This window comes from Somniosus microcephalus, unplaced genomic scaffold (assembly GCF_052327205.1).
Source record: "Somniosus microcephalus isolate GS21.2 unplaced genomic scaffold, FLI_Smic_1.0 unresolved_chr1, whole genome shotgun sequence".
NCBI lineage: Eukaryota > Metazoa > Chordata > Chondrichthyes > Squaliformes > Somniosidae > Somniosus > Somniosus microcephalus.
In genome coordinates, this window is record NW_028225179.1 from 92,668,920 (window position 1) to 92,695,059 (window position 26,140).

Here is a 26,140-nt window from a genome sequence, read left to right on the forward strand (position 1 = left end):
CTAAAATTTGAGCGCAAATGTCCTCTTCAAACTGGTGCTGAAGTCAATGGAACGGAAAACTGCGTGTTGGGGTGGGAGGCGGATGTAAAATGGGCGACTGATCTGCTACAGACCGTTTTAAGCCACCGCTGATATAGACAGTACATATGGGGGCAGAAATTCATCTCAGTCCAAGCGCTAAACGGGTGAGATGATATCGGCCCGCTGTTATAGGCCCCGTTTGATATTCAGTTATAATGAAGGGAGCATTACTCTCAGACATATCTGTTCCAAACAGTCCATGTTCATGATAAAGATACTGTTTCATTTGGCAAGAATATTATGAACATTAGCTCCAAATGATGTTCCATGAAAATCGGATGTCATTGAAATACTGGATATTGCTGCTTGATATAAATGATGGAGTAAGTGGTGTCAGACCCAGTTCCGCTGGTGAGGCCTCTCAGCAGCTGGGCAATCTCCTGTCGGTTACAATTCTCGGGCAGTAAATGCCGCCTGTTGGTCTGCGGGTCTTTTTCCATCAGTTTGGTCTGAAACGCCGCGAACTGAGCAGGGTCTTGTCAAGTTTACTCCTGTCTTATGTCACAGGCAGAATCATACGCTCCTGCCATGTTTAGGAATCAGAAAAGGAAAAAGTGTAGGGAACTAAAAGGGTAGCGAATTGAGGAAAATCAAGACGGCTTAATTAAATTGCAGATTATTGATGTTGGTTGTGAGTATTAAAGTCCGCAATTTACTGAACAACACTCAATGATGAATTCATTATTAAACAGCGTCAATTATTCATATTTTATTCACACTATTTCATACTGTAAGTTCACAAAAAGGATCAATATATATATGAAGGAACAATTTCATTGCTACGTCTATAGGCGGTTGCTGCGATTTTAATCATCAGGAAGATGGTTATCGGCCTCAAAGATAAAAAAAAATACAGCTGGAGCAGATGGAGTTGCAGTGGTTTAGCACTGGCCAGTCACCTTGGGAACCTGGGTTTAATCAGCCCAGTCTAATGGGGTGAAATTCTCTGATGTGTGCTGGCTTCACGCGTTCTATGTGGAATGAGTCCATCAGGTTCCTCATGGGGTCGGGAATACAGCAGAAAGTTGATGCTAATGCATCGGCAATTCCACTCAAGGAATTGACCTGATGGCTGGACCAGGAAATGGGAATCTGCCACACTGGTGCTGCCAGGATACCCTCCTGTGGGGGGGGGCCTGTGTGTAATGCGGGGCTTTCCTCTGCACAAACCTGACCGGCGAGTGATTCGAGCTGACAATGGGTGCGTGAAATGAGAAGGGATCCACTCCCGAGCACCAATAGCCCTCACCTTGATTACGAAGAAGAAAACATCAAAACTTTAACGAACACATTCTATTCCAATATGGGTTTAACTGTCACTTTCAAGGCATGAAACAAAATGCAAAGCTTGTATTTATTAAAAACTAAGATAGACATACCATAAGAGAAACTCTGTGCTATAATGTTTAGTAAAGTGAAGCCCAGTTTAGGATTACTCTGTTTATTGGTCTGATGTGACGTCGACGCCGACGGCACCAATTATTACTGCACCACAAACAACAGCTGTGAATGCTTAAGTCCCAGAAGGATCTGCACCAGTTAATTTAGATATTTCAGAAATTATATTCTAAAAATGATCAACGTGACTTTCGAACTGTTTTTAATGTGATGTTTGCAATACCATTGGGATGCAAAGGATCGCCTAAACAGTATTGAACGAAGGGCATATTCTTATGCTTATTCAAATAGCTGTAACTAATGTCCATTACTGTGTGATGTAATTATGTCAGCAGATCTCTCTCAGATATATATGAGGGCTTCATTGAAGATATCTCGTCTGTGGGTCGTTAACACCAACAAGCTACGCTGCTTCTCATCGAAAATGGGACGTCCAATACTTGCAATGATAGAAGAAATTTACTACCCTATTCTCGCGCTGCTTGGTAAGTTCCTGGTAAGTCACTATTCTCAATTACCGTTTATCTTTCCCAGTGTTTAACTGCACTACTGCTCTTTCTGTATATGTGATGATGGCATCTGATCATTCTAACCTATTCGCTTTTTAGTTACTTTTAATGATATCAGATAGACGACAAACGTGCGTTCATGTTCCCACATATTTTTTTAAATTACTCACTAAGTAAGACTTGCTCTGATCTTTCAAAATCAGCATTCCTACCGATTTTATTCCCCTGCAATGTTGTGCTGAATAGTCCTCTTTTTGGCAGGTTCGAGGGAGGCAAGACTGGCGCCCGCCCACGGCACTCCCAACACTAACCCGCCGAAATTTCCTCCTGGAGTCCTCATTGGTGATATACTGTTTAGTGTGGCAACGCAGCTCCTTACTGGCTCACTGCTATTGGGATCGAGCGACATTTAGTGTTGATGCAATTTTAAAAGGTCGAAGCTAATTAAAGAGGGACATCACTTTTGGAGCTGCAGGAAGCATAACTGCCCGAGTGCCTTGAAGGGGCCAGAGGTGCTGGGCGTGGGATCAACAGCAGGAAGACGCTCAGATTTTTAAATTTGGCCCAGAAATTCGGGTCTCCATGGGTGAGAACGCACGGGGTACTCACCCGTAGGCCCATGGAAGTGTCGGTTTCCTACATGCACTGCGCAAGCGCGGGAAACCTGCACTTCCGTTCCTCTGAATGAAGAGGTTCAGAGGTTGAACGCGTGCGCGGGGGAGGCTGCGTGTGCGCTTTGAACTTCGTTTTTTTTCCCAGGTAAGTGGTGAATTAATTAAATTAAATTAAAATATTTTTTCCACTGCTTTATTATTTTTAAATACTTTAATGCAAGATAAGTTTATTTTTAGCCCCGTTAGAAAATAAAATTAATTTTTTCCATAATTTAAATTATTGTTTAAAATAGTTATTTCATTTAATTTATAGTTTATTGAAAAAATGTGATGTTTCTTTTAAATTTATTTGAAGATTTAGTGCTATTTTGGGGCCGTAGTATCTACAAGTCTTGACAGCACTTTCTGTCAGACTTATGAATGGAGCATTCCCTGCTCCGATTGGCCCCCCATGGCCCACATGATCCCAGGGGATGCATCAAACTAACTGCGCCCCTGGGATATACAAGTGCTGTGCACCGGCAGCTGGACCAGGCCCAGGATTGGAATTCCACGGGAGCCCACAGCTCAATGGCCAGCGCGCAAGGTAAGTGCAGGTCGGGGGCTTACACCCGCGGGAAGCCCCCGACCCAAACTTCTGGGCCAATGTCTAATTCCTGGAGACTTACCTTCCCGGGAAAACCTGCAAAACAAAACGTAAGTTCGGTGCGCACACGCAGCCTTTCCCGTGCACACGTTCGAACCCTGAACCCCTTCTTTCAGGGGAACGGAAGTGCCAGTTTCCCACGCATGCGCAGTGCATGCAGGAACCCGGCACTTCCATTGGGCTTACGGGTGAATACCCCATGCGTACTCACCCGTGGAGACCCGAATTTCTGGGCCATAGTTATGTGCCATACTCATGATTTCCACTTTAATGTGGCACAGACAGTGTATGAGTTGAGTGAATTGTAAATCAACATAAATTATCACATGACTTTGTTGTTCGAATTTCTATTGATTACCATAATCCTGATTTCTTGCAGCCCCCCACCCCCCAATGCTGGTAAAAGATGGCCATACACCTGCTTTTAAGAGTTTCATGGGCATTCGCTGCGCAAAAGTTGGGCAAATAGCCAACTCTCCGCCAACGAATGTGCATTTCCTGTGCATAATTCTTGACAAATCACATGTTCAGAGTTTTCACGCATGCGCAGCCCATGTGAAAACTTGGAACGTGCGAGACACTAATGGCCATGTACACACCATTTACGCAGTCTTCAGCGACAGAACATCCAGGCTAATGGCCCAGAAATTTGGGTCTCCACGGGTGAGTACGCATGTAGGCCTAATGGAAGTGCCGGTTTCCTGCATGCACTGCACATGCGCTGGAAACCGGCACTTCCGTTCCCCTGAAAGAAGGAGTTCGGAGGTCGAACGCATGCGCAGGACAGGCAGCGCATGCGCATCGAACTTACGTTTTTTATGCAGGTTTTCCCGGGTGGGTAAGTCTCCAGAAGTTAGGCATTTATAAAGCAGGCGTAAGGCCTGCTTTTTACAATGTAAGTGGTGAATTAATTAAAATTAAGACATTTTTTCCACAGGTTTATTATTTGTAAATACTTTAAAGCAAGGTAAGTTTATTTTTAGCCCCGTTAGAAAATAAAATTATTGTTTTCAAAAATTTAAATTATAGTTCAAAATAATTATTTCAAAAATATTTTTTTTTTCACAATTATTTGAAGATTTAGTGATGTTTTGGGGCTCATAGTATTTATAAGCTTCCTGTCAAACTTATGAATGGGCATTTCCCTGCTCCGATTGGCTCCTCATGGCCCACATGATCCCAGGGGACAACAAACTAAGCCCCTGGGATACGCAAGCACTGCGCACCGGCAGTTGGAGCAGACGCCGGATCGGAATTCCAAGCAGACCCACAGCTCAATGGCCAGCGCGCAAGGTAAGTGCAGGTCGGGGGCTTACACCCGCGGGAAGCCCCCGACCCGAATTTCTGGGCTATTATATTGGCCTCGCTCCCTTCAGTTACAGAGGGAGAAGTGGCCTCGTGATTTGCTCCGGACCCCTGCGTTGTCGATGCTGCTGGTGAAATGTGAGTGTGTGGACAGGATCGGCTTGGCTGTGTTTCCAGTAACTAAGCAGTGTTTCCATAATCGCTTTTTCTGCTCACAAGTGGAGACTGTTTACCTGAGGCCAATGTTGGAGCCAAGCCTTCAGGAGCTGAGGGTAGAAAATTGAAAATGAAATCAAGTTTGTGCTAATTAGGAAAGTATCAATATTGACAAAACTTCTTTTTAAAATCCCTTGCGTGCCTTTATTCCGCGCAGCTGTTAGGTAATGTCTAGAGCGCCAGCTTGTGCAATTGTAGATGTTCCTTCAATGTTAAGCAAGTTAGTAATCTTCTAATAGTGACTGAAACATAAGTCAGGGGTGAAATGTTTATGCAAATACAGTTGCATCAGTAATAAAACAATTGATTCACGATGATTATTCCAGCATCTTCTTGGATCCAATGCAAGTCTCGTGCTTGAAACTCTCAGGTTCTGATTAAACAACATTGTAATCTAGGGAGTGAAACACAAATGTTAGAAAATCTAGAGATGACAGTGCAGAGCTCAGAACAGAGAATGCACTGACTTGTTCATTAACTTTTCATGGTTCATCCCCTTACATGTAGCTCAGTGGCAGTTAGTTTAGCACACAGGAGTAGCGGGCCTAAAGGGCGGTCGATTCTCACTGCCTTCGCCCGGAGTAAATGGAGTAAATGGCTTCCAATTTGGGCCGGTAGCCTTAAGATAGAGGAACAGATATGTAGGCAAATCTCAGAGAAATGTGCAAATAATAGGGTAATAATAATGGGGGATGTCAACTTCCCCAATATTAACTGGGATAGTCAAAGTGTGAAAGGCTCAGAGGGTGTAGAATTCTTAAAGTGCATCCAGGAGAGCTTTTTGAGCCAGCATGTAGAAAGTCCTACAAGAGAGGGAGCGGTACTGGACCTAATTCTAGGGAATGTGGCCGGCCAAGTGGAAAAAGTGCTAGTAGGTGAGCACTTTGGTGACAGTGACCATAATATGGTGAGATTTAAGGTGGTCATGGAAAAGGACAGGGATGGGCCGGAAATAAAGGTTCTAAATTGGGGGAAGGCCGATTTTAATAGGATAAGACAGGATCTGGCCAAAATGGACTGGGATCAGCTACTTGTAGGAAAATCCACATCGGAGCAATGGGAGGCTTTCAGAAGGGAGATTGAGATCATACAATGGCCACATGTTCCCGTAAAGGTCAAGGGTGGTTCCAAAAACCACAGAGAACCTTGGATGTCAGGGGATATACGAGAATGGATTAGGAAAAAGAGGAGGGCTTTTGGCAGATACAAAAGGCTAAAGACGGAGGAAGCCCTAGAGGAGTACAAAAAGTGCAGGGGGATACTTAAAAAATAAATTAGGAGATCAAGGAGGGGCCATGAAATAACACTGGCGAGCAAAATAAAGGAAAATCCTAAGATGTTTTATAAGTATATTAAGGGTAAGAGGATAACTAGGGAAAAAATAGGGCCCATTAGGGACAAAAGTGGCAATCTGTGTGTGGAGCCGGAAGATGTAGGAGGGGTTCTAAATGAATTTTTTGCATCTGTTTTCACTATGGAGGAGGATGATGTAGACATAGAAATAGGGCGGGGGGTGGCTGTGATATGCTCGAACATATTAACATCGAGAGGGAGGAGGTATTGGCGGTTTTAGCAGGCCTAAAAATGGATAAATCCCCAGGCCAAGATGAAATGTATCCCAGGCTGCTGTGTGAGGCAAAGGAAGAGATTGCGGGGGCTCTAACACATATATTCAGGACCTCTCTGGCCACAGGGGATGTGCCAGAGGACTGGAGAACCGCTAATGTAGTACCATTATTCAAGAAGGGAAGTAGGGAAAAACCGAGGAACTACAGGCCAGTGAGCCTAACATCAGTGGTAGGAAAATTATTGGAAAAATTTCTGAGGGACAAAATTAGTCTCCACTTGGAGAGACAAGGATTAATCAGGGATAGTCAACATGGCTTTGTCAAGGGAAGATCATGTCTGACTAATTTGATTGAATTTTTTGAGCGGGTGACTAGGTGTGTGGATGAGGGTAACGCAGTGGATGTGGTATACATGGATTTCAGTAAGGCCTTCGATAAAGTCCCGCACAGGAGACTGTTCAAGAAGGTAAGAGCCCATGGAATCCAGGGTGCCTTGGCACATTGGATACAAAACTGGCTTAGTGGCAGAAGGCAGAGGGTGATGGTCGAAGGTTGTTTTTGTGACTGGAAGCCTGTGGCCAGTGGTGTGCCACAGGGATCGGTGCTGGGTCCCTTGCTGTTTGTGGTCTACATTAATGACTTGGATATGAATGTAAAAGGTATGATCAGTAAGTTCGCGGATGATACAAAAATTGGTCGGGTGGTAAATAGCGAGGAGGGTAGCCTCAGTCTGCAGGACGATATAGATGGGTTGGTCAGATGGGCGGAACAGTGGCAAATGGAATTTAACCCGGAAAAGTGCGAGGTGATGCACTTTGGGGGGACTAACAAGGCAAGGGAATACACAATGAATGGTAAGACCCTAGGCAAGACGGAGGGGCAGAGGGATCTGGGTGTGCAAGTACACAGATCCCTGAAGGCGGCGGAACAGGTGGATAAGGTGGTAAAAAAAGCATATGGGATACTTGCCTTCATTAGCCGAGGCATAGAATATAAGAGCAAGGAGGTTATGATGGAGCTGTATAAAACACTGGTTAGGCCACAGCTGGAATACTGTGTGCAGTTCTGGTCGCCACACTACAGGAAGGATGTGATCGCTTTGGAGAGGGTGCAGGGGAGATTCACCAGGATGTTACCAGGGCTGAAGCGCTTCAGCTATGAAGAAAGACTGGGCAGATTGGGTTTGTTTTCCTTGGAGCAGAGGAGGCTGAGGGGGGACATGATTGAGGTGTACAAAATTATGAGGGGCATAGATAGGATGGATACTGAGGAGCTTTTTCCCTTAGTAGAAGGGTCAATAACTAGGGGGCATAGATTCAAGGTAAAGGGCGGGAGGTTTAGAGGGGATTTGAGAAAGAACTTTTTCACCCAGAGGGTGGTTGGAGTCTGGAACTCACTGCCTGAAAGGGTTGTGGAGGCAGGAACCCTCACAACATTTAAGAAGCATTTGGATGAGCACTTGAAATGCCATAACATACAAGGCTACGGACCAAATGCTGGAATATGGGATTAGATTATACAGGGCTTGATGGCCGGCACGGACATGATGGGCCGAAGGGCCTCTATTCGTGCTGTATAACTCTATGACTCTATGAGTCTATGACAAATTTATACCCCCATAGGTGCCAGTGTGATTGTTGGCGTTAATGTAAACAGGCGATATCGGATCGGGTATCTGTTCTAAACCTCCCAAATTGTCCTTTCCGTGAAGTCAATGGAAAGGAAAGTTGGGAGAGGTGTGTAACGGGAAGCTGATCCAATAATGCCTGTTTTACACAATCTCCAAATCTGAAACTGACTCCCAATGTCTCTCCACCCTGTCTTGCCCCTATGAAGGTGCCATGACCGCAGTAGACATGGGCAATAATTGCCCTAATGATGCAATCTGGGAACTCAAATCTGACGGACGGTGTTTAACACCTGGGAGTTCCAGTCAACTTTGTAAACTTCTTTTTATATTTCCACCTTTTACCTTAATGCCACTCGGAAACTATTAATGTCACAACCTTAGATTTGGTTTGAAGGAATATTCTGGAGGAGGCAGTCTCCCTCTACTTCACCTGGTAGTCAGGTGGGGTCCTGAGTCGGGATTTACACAAAAACATCCGGCGTTAAGCCAAACCAGCCCTCAGGGATCCTGAGGCTGCAGTTTGAATGTGGCTTATTGGAAGAGAAAGTAAATGCTCTGATGCAAAATCAGGAAGGTTATTAAACCTTTACCACTGGAAGCAGATTCTGCAGCCTCACAACCCTCTGTGAAAAGAATCGTCACCTACCCTCTTTTCTATCTCTCTACCATTTACCCTGGTATCTATAACCCTGCATGCTTGATCCTCAACTAATGGAAACAGTCTGCTTCTATCTACCCTGAGCCATCATTCATCATTTTAAACACTTTTATTATATCACCCGTAATATGCATTCTTCTAATAAAAATGCGCATTTTCCAAGTCTTTCCTTCTATTTGTTTTTCTTTCTATCGGGCAGCATCTTAGTGAATCCACCTTGTAGCTTCCCGAAAGCTCAAGAGCCCACCTATCTTGTGAAATTCAATACTGCACACAGTGCTCTAACTCAGGGCATTTTAAGGTTTTATAGAGGCTCATAGTTACTTCTTGGCTCTTATGTTCTGTACCTCTTGTGATTAAACCTAGAATTCCATTAGTAAACTTTCCCTCTATAAAATCCCAGTTGTTCTTACACAAGTCAATAAATGAATCAATTTAATCCCACTCCAGAGACTTGAGCACAAAAATCTAGACTGACACTCCAGTGCAGTACTGAGGGAGTGCCGCACTCTCGGAGGTGCCGTCTTTCAGATGAGATGTTAAATCGAGGCTCCATCTGCCCTCTCAGGTGCATGTAAAAGATGCCATGACACTATCTCGAAGAAGAGCAGGGGAGTTCTCTCCGGTTTCCTGGTCATTAATTATCCCTCATTCAACATCATTAAAAACAGATTATCTGGTCATTATCACACAGCTCTTTGTGGGAGCTTGCTGTGCGCAAATTGGCTGCCGCATTTCCTACATTACAACAGTGACTACACTTAAAAAGATAGCACTTAATTGGCTGTGAAGCACTTTGGGACGTCCTGAGGTCGTGATAGGCGCGGTATAAACACAAGCTTTTCTTTTACTTTCTTTATAACAGATATTTAAAATTCAAATATAATCCTGGGGCAGGACAAAGGATTTTCTGCAAAGCCGCTGTGTCATACTTCTACAAACAGGAGTGTGACATTATTCCCTCTCCTTACCTTTCCGTTTTCTCCTCCACATATAGATTAAAACTATAACGATAGCCAGCGATACCAGTACACACACGGCAATCAGCCCCACATGCTTGTCTTTCTCTACTTTTCCATCTGAAAAATATGAGCAAGAGTTGTATGCGCAGATTGACGGTTATATATATAATCAGTGGAAACCTATGGCCCTGCTCCTGGTAAGTAGGATGTGGCGCTGTTTTATATGGACAGTATCCCCACACCATATAGTGCACACAGTATTATTTCACTGAGGTGGAACCAGGTTTCTTTAAAGCTACAACGTTCACTTTTTGTGAATAAACACAGGTTCTGGTCAACGAGAGGTGGGCAGGCTGTAAAGGTGACTGGGGTGGTGGGGGAAGAAGCAATGGCTGTGAAGAGTGAAGCATGGTTTCTAGACAGATCGGGGCTGGGCCAGCGATAAGAATGTGCTGCTGGGAGGCCAATGGAAAAGGGTTTTGGTCGTGGTGCCCAGCGAGGCAGGGGGAAAGCTAGCAGTCCCCTCCACCACAACCCCCCATGGATCGCTGGGTGAGGGGAGCCAGGTAGGAAAGCGGCAGAGGCCTGTGTCTGCGGGCCTGGTGAATGGGCCAATATGAGGGGTAAGTAATGGCAGCTAAATAGATGATGTCACTGTGCCAGATCCCAGGGCTGGGGAATCGAGCTTCTGACCATCCCCACAGCTTCGTGTGATGGGAGGTCCTTGGATCGGAGCACAAGGTTGCAGCTCGTGAGAATTGTAAATAACTAAACGATATAGATAAACGTTTACATTTAATTCAGATAGTTAGATGTTTACTTTCTTTTCGTTATCGATAACAACATGGCTGCTGTCTCCATAGCCCAGTCTGCTCCACAGTGACACTCAGTGGTCAGAGTCTGTAACTGCACTCAGACGCCGTTTCTTTAATGCTAATTCTCAGTGTACTGCAAGGGAAGCTGTGGCTCAACAATACGCGGCACCCTATCATTTTCAACCTGTCACGTAATGTTATGTTATGTTGACAACGCTCATCGCTGGTGCAGCAGCTTTGAAATCATGACCGCCCTCAACGAACATCCAGACAGACAGACCTGATTATATGAAGCTGTGTATATGCAGTCAATGAAACATACCGTTAATGAACCGATGGTCAAATTGAAGGGATTGTGTTAAACAACTGGGACCTGCTCAGATTGGGCCACAACGTCTGGAAATTGCCCTCAGCAGAGGATCAGCGCAGTAACCGACCAGAAACACATTTCCAGATCATAAGGATCATCGTACCTGTTCCCTTGAGGGAGGCACCTTTACATAGAGAGACCTGAATGAGCAGCACCGTTATCTATTAAACAATTTGTGGTAGATTTTCACCGTGCCGCTCGGGTGTGAACCTGCCGCTGTCGATCAGCCGCCTGTCACAGAAACTGCTCGTTTTCATTCTCATTGGAGGCAACTCCGGTCTTAAACCTGGACAGCAGGTTGGAAATGCACCCCGCTGTGTCGAAACCAATAGCAGGAGGTTCCCCTGGAGGTATTTGGTGACGCTGTTAATCACCAACAGCAATTTCTAGGCTGATTTCCTGGGGTTCCGCCCCCCCTCCCCCCACCCAACCCAGCCGCCCCGATCTTTATTCTTGCTGCAGATTCTTGCTTTCTGGGCAAAGCCCACCGCCCCCACCTTCCCAACCAGCAGCTCCCAGTGCCCGTCGGCCCATCCCTGCCTCAGGAGCCCAGCCTCAGACTCACCCTTACCGCCAGGCCGCACTATTTTATCACCCCTCCACCCACTGCACTACATTTAAATGAACTTTCCTCACAACACTTCCCCTCTCCTCCTCTAATATCCCAAAGTGACTCGTCCCCTCATTCCCCACCAGAGGAAAGAGACAAGTGAAGCAAAACCACACTGAAGCTGAGAGTGAAATAGCTCAGCACAGTGCAAAAGGTTCAAGTTCAGAAACCGAGCAGCTCCATCACCACAGTGAAAGGGAACAACAATGAGAAATCAGAAACAAAGTGTGAAGCAACAGCAAGTCGAACAAATAACGAGTCTGATGTCTGAGAGTGGGTGGTGAACGTAGATTCATCCATTCTCTAACCCAGATAGACTATGAACAGGGATTCATTTGTTATCTAACTCTGAGATTGTGCGGTGTGTGTGGGGTGTGGGTATAGCGTGGCGATAGACAGCAAGAAGCAATGGGAAAGGTATACAGAGAAAGTAAGTGTGTGAGAAGCACACAAGGGGGGGGGGGGTGAAGATTATGGAAGAGTCAGAGAATAACAGGAATGGACTAAGAGAGAGAGAAAGAATGAGGAACAGTCACAGGCAGCCTGACGTACAGCGATAACAAAAGTGTGGTCTGATTTATAATTAACAGAGAGAAAGAGCAAGACAGAGAAAAGTGATGGACAAGAAAAAACAGTTACTGGGAGTGAAAGATTTCAGTTTTCCTGTTCTTGTCCATCAGCAACAGCACAGAAGACCCAATAGTAACCAATAAAAATTACCGGGAGACAGAGTATCCGGTTCATTTCTGGAGGATTAGAATAGAAAAGCAGGGTGGTAATGTACAATTTGTTTTAGTCATTCATTTCATTGATCTCTTTCTGCTTTCTATCTCTGTATGGGTGAGTGTTGCTATTATTGATGGATTGTTCAGTATCGCTGCTCATGTCCTTACCCCAGGAGACAGCCTTCCCACCCGGCAAGCTGCTGTGCTCAATATGACAGGAGTATTGTTCCCCATCATACGGATCAAATTCAAGGGTTGTTGTCAGTTGATACGTCCCATCTTCATTGGGTAATAACCCAGTAGAGTTGGTCTCAGGCGCATGTTCTCCATTCTTCAACCAGGTCACGCTGATGGACTGCGGGTAAAATTCAGTCACAATGCAGTGGAGAAACCAACGATCAGCAGCCCGGGCAATAACTGAGACCTCGGGGGAAACTACATGATAGAACGACAGTTATTTTCAACTTCAATAAAAGTCACACATTTCACAATAGAATGAATGAAGTCATTTTAACTTTTGCCACTAGTGTAAAACAAGTGATATCGGATCAGCTGCCTGGAAAAGGTGAATGGGGAGCGTGTATAACGGAAACTGATCCAATATCACCAGTTCTACACTGTCGCCAAACTTTAAAATTACCCCTAGGTTGTTCTGAACTTACCTTTTCTGGTTAGTGATGCGTTTCCAAGTGAATAGTATGTCCTCCATAAATCCACACAGTCCTTTTCTAACAAGCTCTTGAAATAAAGGTTCATCTTTGTTTCCTTATCCCATTTCACTTTGAAGGTCTGAGCTACTGGATCATGTACAGTCCAAACCAATTTGTCTTTATCAAAACTAAATGCGTATCTTCCATCAAAAGCCAACTTCAAAACCCCGACACTAGGATTGGTATCATTCAGCTCACAGCCAAACAGTCCTTGAATGTAGTGAGTACCTAGAACAGTAATTGAATCGATCAATAGCTACATAATTATCGAATCTATTCACACAAAGTCTGAGAAGTTCAGTTATTTTTTAGTCCCTTCACATCCAGTCACTCTTTCCATTACTAAGGGTAGAAATGGAGTTCAGTTTCGAAAACAAGCATCATCACACAGGGACATAAAATTCACAGCCCAGAAAGAGAACAATTGGCTCCAAAGTTAAATGGCAGCTCTCTGCTTTAAACCCATTTCCCTGCCAATGCACATTTCCTTCCATAATCCTCCTTTTCATATATTTATCGAGTTCCTTTTTAATTATGTTGTTGTAGCTGCCTCAGTAACATTCCATATTCTAATGGCGAAAATCCTAATTTTTACCGTTGTTCTTCTAGTGACTGTGTGCCCCTTATTAACAATTCACCAGCCAGGGGATCAATCATTCATTGTTCACCCTCTCAAATACCTACGTAACTGCGAAAACCTTTCACATCCGCCACTAATCTTGTCTATTTCTGTGAAAATACACCATTTTCAAGTCTTTCTTTATAATTACAATCATTCGTTCTAATGAAGCACTTTTCCATGGTTTTAATATTCTTGCTATAATATTTGCTCAGAACTGCATGTAAAATTCCAACAGTGTCCTAACCAATGTCGTCTGTAAATCAACATCAAGTCCATGATATTACATACAATGCCCCTATAAATGGGCTCAGAGCGAGTCAGCAGCCCGGTTTACACTGCACCCATTTTTCTCTATTGATTTCAAAGATGTAAAATGGGCTGTCAATTCACTATGGCCCCAATGGAAGGGAAGATTGGGCGGGATGTGTAATGGGTGACGGATGCAATATTGCTCATTTTACACTGTCACAAAAAGTTAAATTACCCCTCACCTATGCAACGCCACAGCAAATTGAGTATAAAATTAAACAAAGTTAGATGTGTGTGCAATTCCTGTCCACAAAAGTATACTTCCTGTTGTCGTATTTCTGTTACATTTGTGCTAACATTTCCCTTTATAAATTCCTGTGACCACCTTTATAATGGAAGCTGCCACACAAGCTGGTCATGCTGTAATTACACCCTCCCACCGGTGGTGGCACTGTCGGACTTAGCTTTGCATTTCCCAGGGAAGCTGCTGTGCTCCAACCAGTTCTACTGCTCTGATTCCCAAATTGAATAAATGTTGCTGTTTAACTATAAATCTATTAGAAGGCCTTTGTATTGCCTGTCCAGACAGCCTTACATGCTGTTGTCACATTTTATACCAATTTTGTCCATTATCAATTCCTATCAATTCTAAGTGCTCTAAGTGTGGTCGAACCAAGGTTCGATACAGGTTTAGCATAACTTCCCTACTTTTCAATTCTATCCCTTTAGAAATAAATCCTAGTGCTTGGTTTGCTTTTTTAATGGCCTTGCTAGCCTATGGCGCAACTTTTAATGATTTGTGTATTTGTACTCCGAGATCCCATTGTTCCTCTACTCCACCTAGACTCACACCCTCCAAGTGATAAGTGACCTCCCTATTCTTCCTACCAAAATGCAATCCCTCACATTTATCTGTGTTGAACTTCATTTGCCAATTATTTGCCCATTCTGCAACTTTATTAATCTCCTCCAGTAATTCTTTGCAGTCCTCCTCAGTATTGACTATCCCTCCCCAATTTGGTATCATCCGCAAATTTAGAAATTGTTTGTTTGATTCCAAATTCTAAATTATTAATGTAAATTGTGAACAGCAGTAGTCCCAGCACTGATCCTTGTGGAACACCACTACCCACCTTCTGCCACCGTGAATAGCTACCCTTTACCTATACTCTCTGTTATAAATCTCATCATTCATCAAGAAACTACTCATGAAATAATGCTGGATGGCCAGCTGGTGACACCGTCCAAGGAGTATAAATACTCCGGCGTGGGCCCAGCTTGCAGGGACATTTTGTAAGACAAGGAACTAGTGAAGTACAACTAGACCTTCATGTTCTGAAACAAGTTGATTAAAGCCTTGCTTTATGCTCAAACCAAGTGCGTAGTGAGTTTTATTATGTCAATTTAATCAACTTGATATCGACTCCACGCTTTGGGTGATTTCGGGAACAGTCAGCTATGACTTGAACCGTAGAAGGGAACTCAGACAAGTAATCGATCCATCATGGAGAAGCTACTCAGACCTGCACATCTCGACCCGGACCCGAATTCACTTACAGCCGCTAAGGTATGGAAACACTGGTATCGTACTTTCAGCAACTTCCTCAGGGTGTGTGGTGAGAATGTTCCTGATAAATTAGAGATACTTGCTAATTATGTATCCTCTCATGTGTTTGATTATATCGAAGACTGTGTAGACTATGACACCGCTATCCAAATACTACAGCAGCTATATGTCTAGTCCGCAAATGAAATTTTTGCTCGGCATCTACTGGCCACAACTCCACAACAACCCGGGGAATCACTTGACGAATTCCTTCCGAAACTTTGCAGGTTCAGCAAGGACTGTAATGTTAAAGCTGTTACAGCTGAGCAGTACCAGGAGGACTTAATTTGTGATTCCTTTATTAATGGTATTGCATCTCCCTTCATACGTCAGTGTCTGTTGGAGAATAAAACCCTCAAGTTATAGGCTGCCTATGGCCAGGCATGTTCTCTGGACTTAGCAAAGAGGAATGCAGATACCTATCTTTCACCATGTGCACGGGCTGCTGCTATCACTTTTGGTGACTCCTTCGATAGGCCTCGGGCGGAAGCCCTCACCGATGATGACACCCCTGCCCTAGAAACCTACACTGATGATGACCTCGCCCTAGTGGCATCCTAGCAATCTGGAAGGAAGTGTTTCTTCTGTGGAGGTGCATTCCATTATAGGACATTTTGTCCTGCTCATAACGCAACCTGCAATCATTGCAGCAAGAAAGGTCACTTTTCTAAGGTATGCCAGTCAAGAGCCGCTGTTAGTAAGAAAGGCCTAACCTCCTGTTAGTTTTGCAGCTACTATCTATAAAACTGCTCCTCCCCCAAGAGCCACTACTAAGGTTACAGCTGCAATCTATAAAACTGCTCCTCCCCCGAGAAACACTACTAAGGTTACAGCTGTCAAGAGTAAAACTGCCCCTCCTCCCATCACAGCTGTTTTTCCCCAAAGTCTGCCCCATGCAGCCACGATGGTTTCGGTAAATGGACACATTTTCAGTGCACTAATTGACTCATGCAGCTCTGACAGCTTCATTAGTGAGTGGGCTTTCAGTAAGTTTAAACTGCGTATTTACCCCTCGGACAGGGAAATTGCAATGGCTCTGATGACACTGACCAGCAATTCTTCCGGCTTTTGTCTTGTCGACCTTATTCTCAATGGCCGGACTTATTTCTCCACCCGGCTCAGGGTGCTCAAGGACCTATGCAGTGATGTGCTCCTGGGACAGTATTTCCAGAAACAACACAAAAGACTCACTTTCGAGTTTGGAGGGTCAAAGCCGGAGCTTTCGATTTCCAAAGTACCGTTTTGTGCACTTTCGGCGGCTTCGCTCAATGAGCCCTCCTTGTTTGCCAATCTTTCCCCCCGATGTAAGCCCATAGTCACTAAATCAAGACGTTTCAGCCAAGATGATCGATCCTTTATCGAGGCAGAAATCTCTCGCATTCTAGCTGATGGTATCATTGAGCCATGTTCATCTTCCTGGCAAGCTCAAGTCGTCATTGTTAAAAATCCTCTGAAGCAACACAAGAAATGTTTTGCCTTGATTACTCGCAAACTATTAACCAGTATACCGACCTGGATGCCTACCCACTACCATGCATCGATGACATGGTCAATAACTTTGCCAACTACAAGGTATTTTCAACTTTTGATTTAAAGAGTGCATATCATCAAGTACCATTAAAGGACTATGACAAAATGTATACGGCCTTTGAGGCCAATGGTCGGCTTTACCAGTTTTGGGGTCACCAATGGGGTAGCCATCTTTCAATGGGCAATGGATAGCCTAGTCAAACAGGAGAACTTAATGGACACTTTTCCATATCTGGATAATATCACCATTGCTGGTCATGACCAGAAGGAGCATGATGCCAACCTCCAGAATTTTGTTGACGTTCTCCGTCATCGCAACTTAACCTTAAATGAGTCCAAACCTGTGAAATCAGTACCATCAGTCAACATCCTTGGCTACTGGGTGGGCAATGGTGTCATCAAACTGGATCCGGAGCGACTTTGTCTGCTTCAGGAGCTCCCTCCCCATATGAATCTCGGCTCTCTTCGTTGGGCACTCGGCATGTTCACCTATTATGCAAAATGGATACCCCACTTCTCCGACAAGATCCAGCCCTGGCTTCACACAAAGTCATTTCCATTGGAGGCAACGGCTATTTCAGCTTTCAACATCCTCAAGCGACAACTTGAAAAAGCTATGGATCGTTCCATTGATGAAAATCTTCCTTTCGTGGTCAAGTGCAATGCATCAGATGTGGTGATCTCTGCTACCTTGAATCAAGGTGGTCGACCCATTGCATTTCTGTCCAGAACTTGGCAGGGTAGCTAGCTCCATTATCCTCCTGTCGAGAAGGAGGCTACGGCCATCATCGAAGCGGTACGTAAATGGAGTAATTTTCTCGCTCATCGCCATTTCACACTTATAACTGATCAGCGCTCTGTGGCCTTTATGCTGGATAACTGGAAATGCACTAAGATCAAGAATAACAAAATACAACTCTGGAGGATGGAATTGGTTGCATTTGGATACACCATACATTATCGACCAGACAAAGAGAATGTGGCCCCGGATACCCTTACGCGGGCATTCTGCTCTTCTATGTCAACTTGGACTCTGGCAGATCTTCATACTGATTTATGCCATTCTGGCGTTACCCATATGTTGCACTTTGTGCTATCTAAAAATCTCCCATTTTCTATGGAAGATGTGAAAAGAAGATGCTCCTCCTGTAGAATTTGTATGGAATTAAAATGGCAATTCTTCTGTCCATTGCATGGCTCGCTCATACACACTATGCAGCCTATGCAGTGACTCAGCATTGATTTTAAAGGGCCATTGCCTTCCACAACGCGAAACACCTACTTATTGACTATGGTGGACGAATATTCACGCTTTCCCTTTGCTTTCCTCTGTCCCAATATGCTTACTTCCACAGTGATCAAATGCCTTGATCAAGTCTTTTCCCTTTGCCAATTTCATCCGCACTGATCGGAGTCCCTCCTTCATGTCAAGTGAACTCAAAAGTTACCTCTCCCAATGGGGAATCACCACAAGTAAAATGACACCGTACCATCCCATTGGTAACGGGCAGGTTGAGAGATAAAATGCTATCATTTGGAATGCTGTTCATCTTGCGCTGAGGTCATGCAACCTACCAGACCTGCAGTGGGAAACTATGCTCCCTGACATGTTGCATTCCATCAGGTCTCTCCTTTCTACATCTACCAAAGTCACACCTCACGAGTGATTCTTCAGCTTCCAGCGTCACTCCACCCATGGGACGTCTTTACCATCATGGTTGGCAGCTCCCGGCCCCGTGCTGCTCCGAAGATTCGTCCGATCATCTAGATTTCCCTCTAATCCCTTCACATTCTCTCTTACCATGCACTCCTCAGCTGTCTATGTACTTAATATATACCTGTTTCCTATACTCAATTGTTTCCTTATGTCTGTTCATCCATGGTGTCTCATTAGTGTTTAGTTTGTTCTTTCCGTTTAGCAGAATATATTTTTGCTGCACTCTGTTGAACACCATTTTAAATGTTTCCCATTGTCGTTCTACATTGTTGTTTGCCAATATTGTTGCCCATTTTATCTTCCCAAGTTCTATTCTCAGCACCTCAAAATCAGCTTTTCTCTGAACTGTTTTCTGTCATACTTGTGTCCTTCTGTATTATTATCTTAAAGCGTATTATATTATGGTCACTATTGCCTATATGCTCCCCTATTTAATTCTCTTATCTGCTCTGGCTCATTTCCCATAACTAGATCCAATAATGAATCATCCCTTGTTGGACTTTTTACATATTGGGTTAGAAAGGAGTCCCATAGATATTGTAGGAACTCCATTCCCTTATCCCCTTTACCTACTGCTTATGCCCAATTAATATCGGGGTTGTTGAAATCCCCCATGGTTATTATTCTATGTTTTTAACTCATTTCTTTGATTTGTCTGTGTATTTCTTCTGCCCCCTCCCTTCCACTATTAGGTGGTCTGTAGACTACGCCTATTAGTGTGATTGATCCTTTATTATCTTTTATCTCTAACAATGTGAATTCTATTTTTGTCTTGCTGAAAGCTACGTGTCTTTTTTCTACTGACATTATGTTATCCATTATGAGTACAGCAACTCCACCTCCCCCTTTTCCCTTTCTATCTTTTCTAAATATGTCATACCCTGCAATGTTTAATTCCCAGTCCTGATTTTTCTATAGCCATGTCTCAGTAATCCCTTCTATATCTGGTTCCTCCCAATGCATCAGTTCCTCCAAATCGCCTGTTTTATTACAAACACTGTGTGCATTGCTGGACAGAGAGATTAACTCATTTTCAAAAGGATTTCCTCTCACTTTTTGTTTAACGAACTTTTTAGACTCCTGTTCTATAACTCTATTTATTCCCTTCCTGCTTATGTCCTCCGTTACTTTATTTTTTTCCTATGCTCACTTCTCTTGTTTTGTTTATGTTTAGGCTGTTTACGTTTCTGGTAGATCCCTCCCCTCTTCTTACTTGTTTAAAGCCTTTGCCACCTCCCTATTTACACTTTCTGCTAGGACACTGGTCCCATCCCAGTTCAGGTGGAGCCCATCCCATCGGTACAGCTCCTTCCTGCCACAGAACTGGTGCTAATGTCCATGAAAAGGAACCACTCTTTCCCACACCAGCCCTTTAGTCCCGTGTTAATTCTCCTGATCTGTCTGCTTCGATGACAATTTGCACGTGGCTCGGGCAATAATCCAGAAATTATTACCCTCGAGGTCCTGGGTTTTAATTAGAGCCTAACTGCTGAACTCAGAGAATGCGGAATCAGGGTACTAGATGCAGAATGGATTGATAGCTGGCTTCAATACAGAACGCAGAGAATTGGAATAAAGGGTAGCTTTTCACAGAAGGTGGATAGTGGTGTTCCACAAGGATCAGTGCTGGGACCACTGCTGTTCACAATTTACATTACCGATTTAGACTGTGGAATCAAAAGCATAATTTCAAAATTTGCAGAATATACCAAATTGGGGTGGGGAGATAATCAATACTGAGGAGGTCCACAACAAATTACAGGAGGACTTTAATAAACTTGCAGAATGGGCAAATATTTGGCAAATGAAGCTCAATGCAGATAAATGTGAGGTTGTGGCGGTACCACTGGTTGTCCCTTACATTGAGACACATAATTCCCTTTAACTTACCTTACTGTATGTTTAACTTATCTTTTGGGGGCGTTGCCCTTTTAACTTACCTGTTGGGGCCATTGCCCCTTTAAGACGCACCCTAGCGCGCTGACATCACGTCACATACAACGTGATGTGCGTGCGCCAGCACAGCCCGGCCTAGCATCTTCGGCATCAACAGCCAGCCGACGGGAGCAATGCGATCTTCCGCTCCCGCGGCAAGCACCGGCACAGCCCGGCCTAACGTCTTCGGCCTCAACGGCCAGCCGACGGGAGCGACGCAATCTTCTGCTCCCGCGGCAAGCACCGGCACAGCCCGGTCTCCCGACTTCGGCCTCAATGGCCAGCGACGCAATGACGCACATCACGTGATGCCCTAAGCGCGGGAACGCGACCAACGTGATGGCGTCACAACACAAACGCGATGACGTCATCACGTTCCCCACAGGACTGTGAACTCAGTCCTCGTGGAGTCCCTGCTGGGACAAGACCTACACCACGATGCTCCTACAGTCAGCCATCTTACCTGCTATCTTACCTGCTGTAATTAGTCTGTTCCTGTAAATAAAGTCGAAGTCAAACTCTCTTATTTAGTGGCGACCTACACGAACCGCTGCAAGGTATTACATTTTGGTAGGCAGAACAGGGAGGTCACTTATCACTTACAAGGTGTGAGTCTAGGTGAGGTAGAGGAACAAAGGGATCTCAGAGTACAAATACACAAAACGCTATAAGTTGTGCCACAGGTTAGCAAGGCCAAAAAAAACTAAACACTAGGGTTTATTTCTAGAGGTATAGAATTGAAAAGTAGTGAAGTTATGCTAAACCTTGGTTACACCACACTTATAGTACTGCGTGCAGTTCTGGCAGCCATAACATAAAAAGGATATTGAGGCACTGGAGAAGGTGCAGAGAAGATTTACAAGGATGATACCAGAAATGCGAGAGTATACATATCAGGAGAGGATGAACAGGTGGGGTCTCTTTGTTCTTGAAAAAAGAAGGCTGAGGGGTGGCCTAATAGTGGTCTTTAAAGTTATGAAAAGTTATGATAGATTGGATACAGAGACAATCTCTCCACTTGTGGGGAAGAGCATAACTAGAGGCCATCAATATAAGATAGTCATCAAGAAATCCTATGTTGAATAAAGAAGAAACCTCTTTACCCAAAGAGTATTGAGAATGTGGAACTCGCTACCACAGGGAGTGGTTGAAGCGAATAGTATAGATGCATTTAAGGGGAGGCTGGTCAAGCATATGAGGGAGAAGGGAATAAAGGGTTATGCTGATAGATTTAGATGAGGAAAGATGGGAGGAGGCTCCAGTGGAGCATAAACTGGTTGGGCAGAATGACCTGTTTCTGTCCCATATATCCTATGTAACCCTATGTGACTTTATATTCAAAATCATAAAGGGCTTGGATAGAGTGAATAAGGAGCAACTGTTTCCAGTGGAAGAGAGGTCAGTAACCAGAGGACAAAGAGTTAATGTAATTGGAAAAAGAACCAGAGGCGATATGAGGATAATTTTTTTTATGCAACAACTTGTGATCTGGAATGCCCTGCCTGAAGGTCGCTGGAAGCAGATTTAATAGTAACTTTCAAAAGGGAATTGGATAAATATTTGAAGGGTGAAATTTGTAGGGCTATGCGGAAAGGGCAGGGGAGTTCATCTCATTGGATAGCTCTTTAAAATACCTGGCACAGGCACGATGGGCCGAATGGCCTCTTTCTGTGCTGTATAATTTTATGATTCTATTTGCCAACATTTAAAATGGGAGTTGACGATGTAAACTTAGCAGGCTGTAATTGCAGCCTCCCTCCGTTGGTGGCGCTGTAATGCCTCAGCTTAAACTGCCCAACTCCTCAGCCTGTACTTCTGGAAAACTCCGGTGTGTAAAACAACTCAACTTCGCACCTTCACAGTTTTCTATCAACTTTGCTTCTTAGCTAAAAATAACATAACATGCCAAAAAGTATAAATTGAGGCAAAAGCAAAATACTGCAGATGCTGGAAATCTAAAATAAAAACAGAAAATGCTGGCAATACTCAGCAGGTCAGGCAGCATCTGTGGAGAGAGAAACAGAGTTAACGTTTCAGTTCGATGACCTGTAATTGCACCCTCCCTCCGGTGGTGGTGCTGTAGTGCCTCAGTTTAAATTGCCCAAATCTTCAGCCTCTACTTCTGGAAAACTCCAATGCATAAAACAACTCTGGTTCTGACGATGGGTCATCGACCTGAAACGTTAACTCTGTTTCTCTCTCCACAGATGCTGCCTGACCTGCTGAGTATTTCCAGCATTTTCTGTTTTTATTTTAGTATAAATTAGGGCCTGAAAAATGTTTCCATGGTGTGGGCTAACATTCACTGTCCTCCGCCCTTGTTACAATGGACGTGACTCCATGCGGGTAATTTTGACTCTGGGTGAGAGTGTAAAATGGGAGATATTGGACCGGCCGCCCATTACACACCCAGCCTGATTTTCATGTCCATTGAGGTCAATGAAAGGGAATATCCAGCAAGGTGTATATTGGGCAGTCAGCTCGATATTGCTCATTTTACACTATTGCCCAAGAACCAAATTTACTCCGAATGAATAGAAAACTGCAGGTCGGGCAACATGACTTTCTGATAAACCACCTACTGGATATAAGACGGCATTGGAGCCTCAAACTTACACATCGACATTACATATATATGTGCTCACCAATGTCATTCAACAAATGAATAAAACGAATACAAACTTAAATTTAAGATTGACAATATAATTCAATGAAAACAATATTTCCAATATGATTCAATAAATGTGATATTTCCAAAGTCATTCAATAAATATTTTACTAATATCATACACTAAAAGTAATATTACCATGAATTGGGTGGGTAATTTTAAGCTGTGGCCATAGTGTAAAGCGGGTAATATCGGGTCAGCGGCCTGTTATAAACCTCGCCCAATGGAAAGGGAATCCGAGCGAGGTTTAGAACGGGTGGCCGGTCCAATATTGACTTTTTTACATTTTTGCCTGAAGATTTAAAAATTACTCCAATAAATAAATATGATTCGTTACATGTAAAACAACCAGCAAAATCATTCAATAAATACAATATTGTGAATACAATTAATTAAATGTAATAATACAAATGTCATTCAATAAACACTGGTGGTTTTTGGGGGGTGGGGGGTTTATCTTTTATCACCAGGTGATATGTGGCCAATGGTGAATCGGCCGCCCACATTACACAATGTTCCATTTTCAGAAAATCGATTGAGGTGAAAAACAACAGCTGATTCACAGGCGCCCGGATTTTACCTGGCGATGAAAGTCAAATTCAACTTCAGCAGGGTTGCTAAACGGGCGATAGCGGAAAACCGCCTGTTATACACCCCGGCCCATTTTACAGTGAAGGCAATGGAAAGGTACATCAGGGAACATGAATAAACGGCAGCCTCACTGCTACTGCCCATTTGACACGACCAATATTGAATTTCACCCGCAGTATTACCGATATTGTTCATTGGGTTAATGTTACCTTCCAGAGACGGTATAAAATGGGCGATATCCAATTAGTTGCCCATTATATACCTCGCCTGATGTTCCCTTCTACCAAAGGCGATGGAAGGGTCAATATCGCTGATGCTACACTATCCCCCAAGTGAAAATGACCCCTGTCATTCGCTGCATTCATTCAAACGAATATACTCACTTGATGTTTGGTTGTTCTGCTGCAACCATTTATCAACCTGTCCCTTGATGAGCCCGTGGAAACCAGCTTCAGTGATTGTGTATCCTTCCCAGTAACTCTTGTCAAATGCTTCAGCCATCCATTGCTGTCTTGGAACAGTTATTTTCATATTTTTGTCATAATAGTCTATCTCACAGCCATCCAAAAGCCCCAGAACACTATACTCCGGCAGATCAGTACTCCCATGGTTCAGGGTATAGTAATATAGCAGAGAGTGAGACTCTAGGACATAATAAAAAAAATAATTGGCATATCAAATATTAGAAATGTCAGTTTGCTAAACAACTTGGGAAAAAATAATTTATTCAGAAAAATGCGAGATCACTGAATATATTGCCATTGCTCCCATGTTAAAACATTGCAGAGAAGGCAAAATGAGCCTTAATATTAAATCTTATCCATTTACAAGAATATTCCCATTTCGAAATAAATGAAAAATGTTATGGTTCAAATAAATTACATCATCTCATTTCATTTGTAAATCGTAAGTTTAAGATTATAGTTCCATGTCTGACCTGGGGATTCTTTGGTGAGTTAGAGAGGAAGTTCACCCAGAATTATGATACTAAGCCATGCAGAATCCATCCCTGGTGTGTGGGCAGTGATCTGTTCCCAGCCCGCTGGTTGTTGTGACAATAAAATTGGCCTCAGATTTGCTGAGCGAAAGAAGGGAAAAACAGCTTGAATATACGTAAGTTGGGGTTAAAGGAAGTTATCAAGGCCCTCAACAACATTTCCCTCTCTGCCCACATTGTTAACCCTAGTTCCTGATCCTGCCCGAAAACTGGAACCAATCGGAAGGCAGATATTAAAGGGATCCTCAGTTGGTCTCAAATAAAATCCTGGAATATTTGGGAGACATTTTTCTTCTATTATGTTGTGGGATTTCATTACTTAAACTGTTTAAAATGCATGTACTGGCTGCTGAATATTTTGACCTGTTAATTCTACTTCTGGTAATTCCACTCTGGAATGTAGTGAAGGGTCTGTTGTGACTGGAGGAGAGCCATGGGAAATGTGGAGGAAAGGATTAGTAGTGCAGCAGCTAACTTCAGGCGGTATGAGGCTGTGCAGACTGAAAGAGAGATGTGAAGCCGAGTCTGACCTTGGCAGTCCTGGTGAGGTCATTAAGTTTCTTCCTGCAATGCAGACAGGTTCATGGGAAAATGGAGTATAAATTTGTCTTGGGCGGCGGCACAGAATGGGCGATAGCGAATCAGCAGCCAGCTTTGCCCGCCTTCTGAATTTCTATTGGATTGAAGTCATTGGAAAGAAAATTGGATGATAGACCAAAACAGGCTGTCGCTAGCCTTCAGCTGCTTTCGGGTACCATGCACTTTATAGCCATTGTTGCTGCCACTGGCTTGCTCATCCACCTCCCGCCGTTACTGCTGATTAAGTTGACGGGCCTATCATTGCCTATTAGAGGAGACGAGGACCTCAATACCGGTGCTAACTTGCTCTACAAGCGCTTCCACGGCTGCCCCAGAGAATCGGAGGACTCCTGACCATGTCATGCAGGCTGATGCTCCAGTAAGGTCGCACTGCACCAACCACCCTTGAAAAGTGCACCGTCCCTTTAAAGGACTGCAGGCTAAATCAAAGAATTGGCGCTCCTTTCATGTTTCTGAAGCCGGGTCACGAAAATTATACAGTGCCCACCAACTTTATCAATCGGATGGGTGGAGCATAGCTTGCCAACCCACCAGAACAATCCCGGAGTCTCTAGGAATTAAATATTAATCTCCTGGACACCGCTACAAGAAACTCGGGAGAAAGAAAACGATAACATTAAAAAAGTCACAATTATATAACAATATTGGAACTGGGGAATAAAGGCGGGTTCACTGGGCTGGAGGTCATGTGATGAATGCTCCTGGAATGGTCCAACCAGAGTTGTCAACACGTCGGCCTGATTCATCGCACAAATCCCCATCCACGATTGAGGGACATTACTTCAGTCCTGCAGTAAATCTCTGGCA

The 26,140-nt window shown here is 43.9% G+C and overlaps 1 protein-coding gene across 1 annotated transcript in view; it reads right to left on the reverse strand.

Moving 5' to 3' along the window:
- The window catches only part of LOC147095596 (class I histocompatibility antigen, F10 alpha chain-like), a 34,964-nt gene that overhangs the window by 5,696 nt on the left and 3,128 nt on the right, over positions 1-26,140 (reverse strand). Inside the window, exons 2-7 of the mRNA XM_085973668.1 lie at positions 24,120-24,378; positions 12,770-13,045; positions 12,276-12,542; positions 9,597-9,704; positions 8,393-8,397; positions 5,051-5,163 (exon numbers count right to left, since the gene is read on the reverse strand). Coding sequence (XP_085829794.1) covers positions 5,051-5,163; positions 8,393-8,397; positions 9,597-9,704; positions 12,276-12,542; positions 12,770-13,045; positions 24,120-24,378 — 1,028 coding nt within the window. The remainder of the gene's footprint in view (positions 1-5,050; positions 5,164-8,392; positions 8,398-9,596; positions 9,705-12,275; positions 12,543-12,769; positions 13,046-24,119; positions 24,379-26,140) is intronic.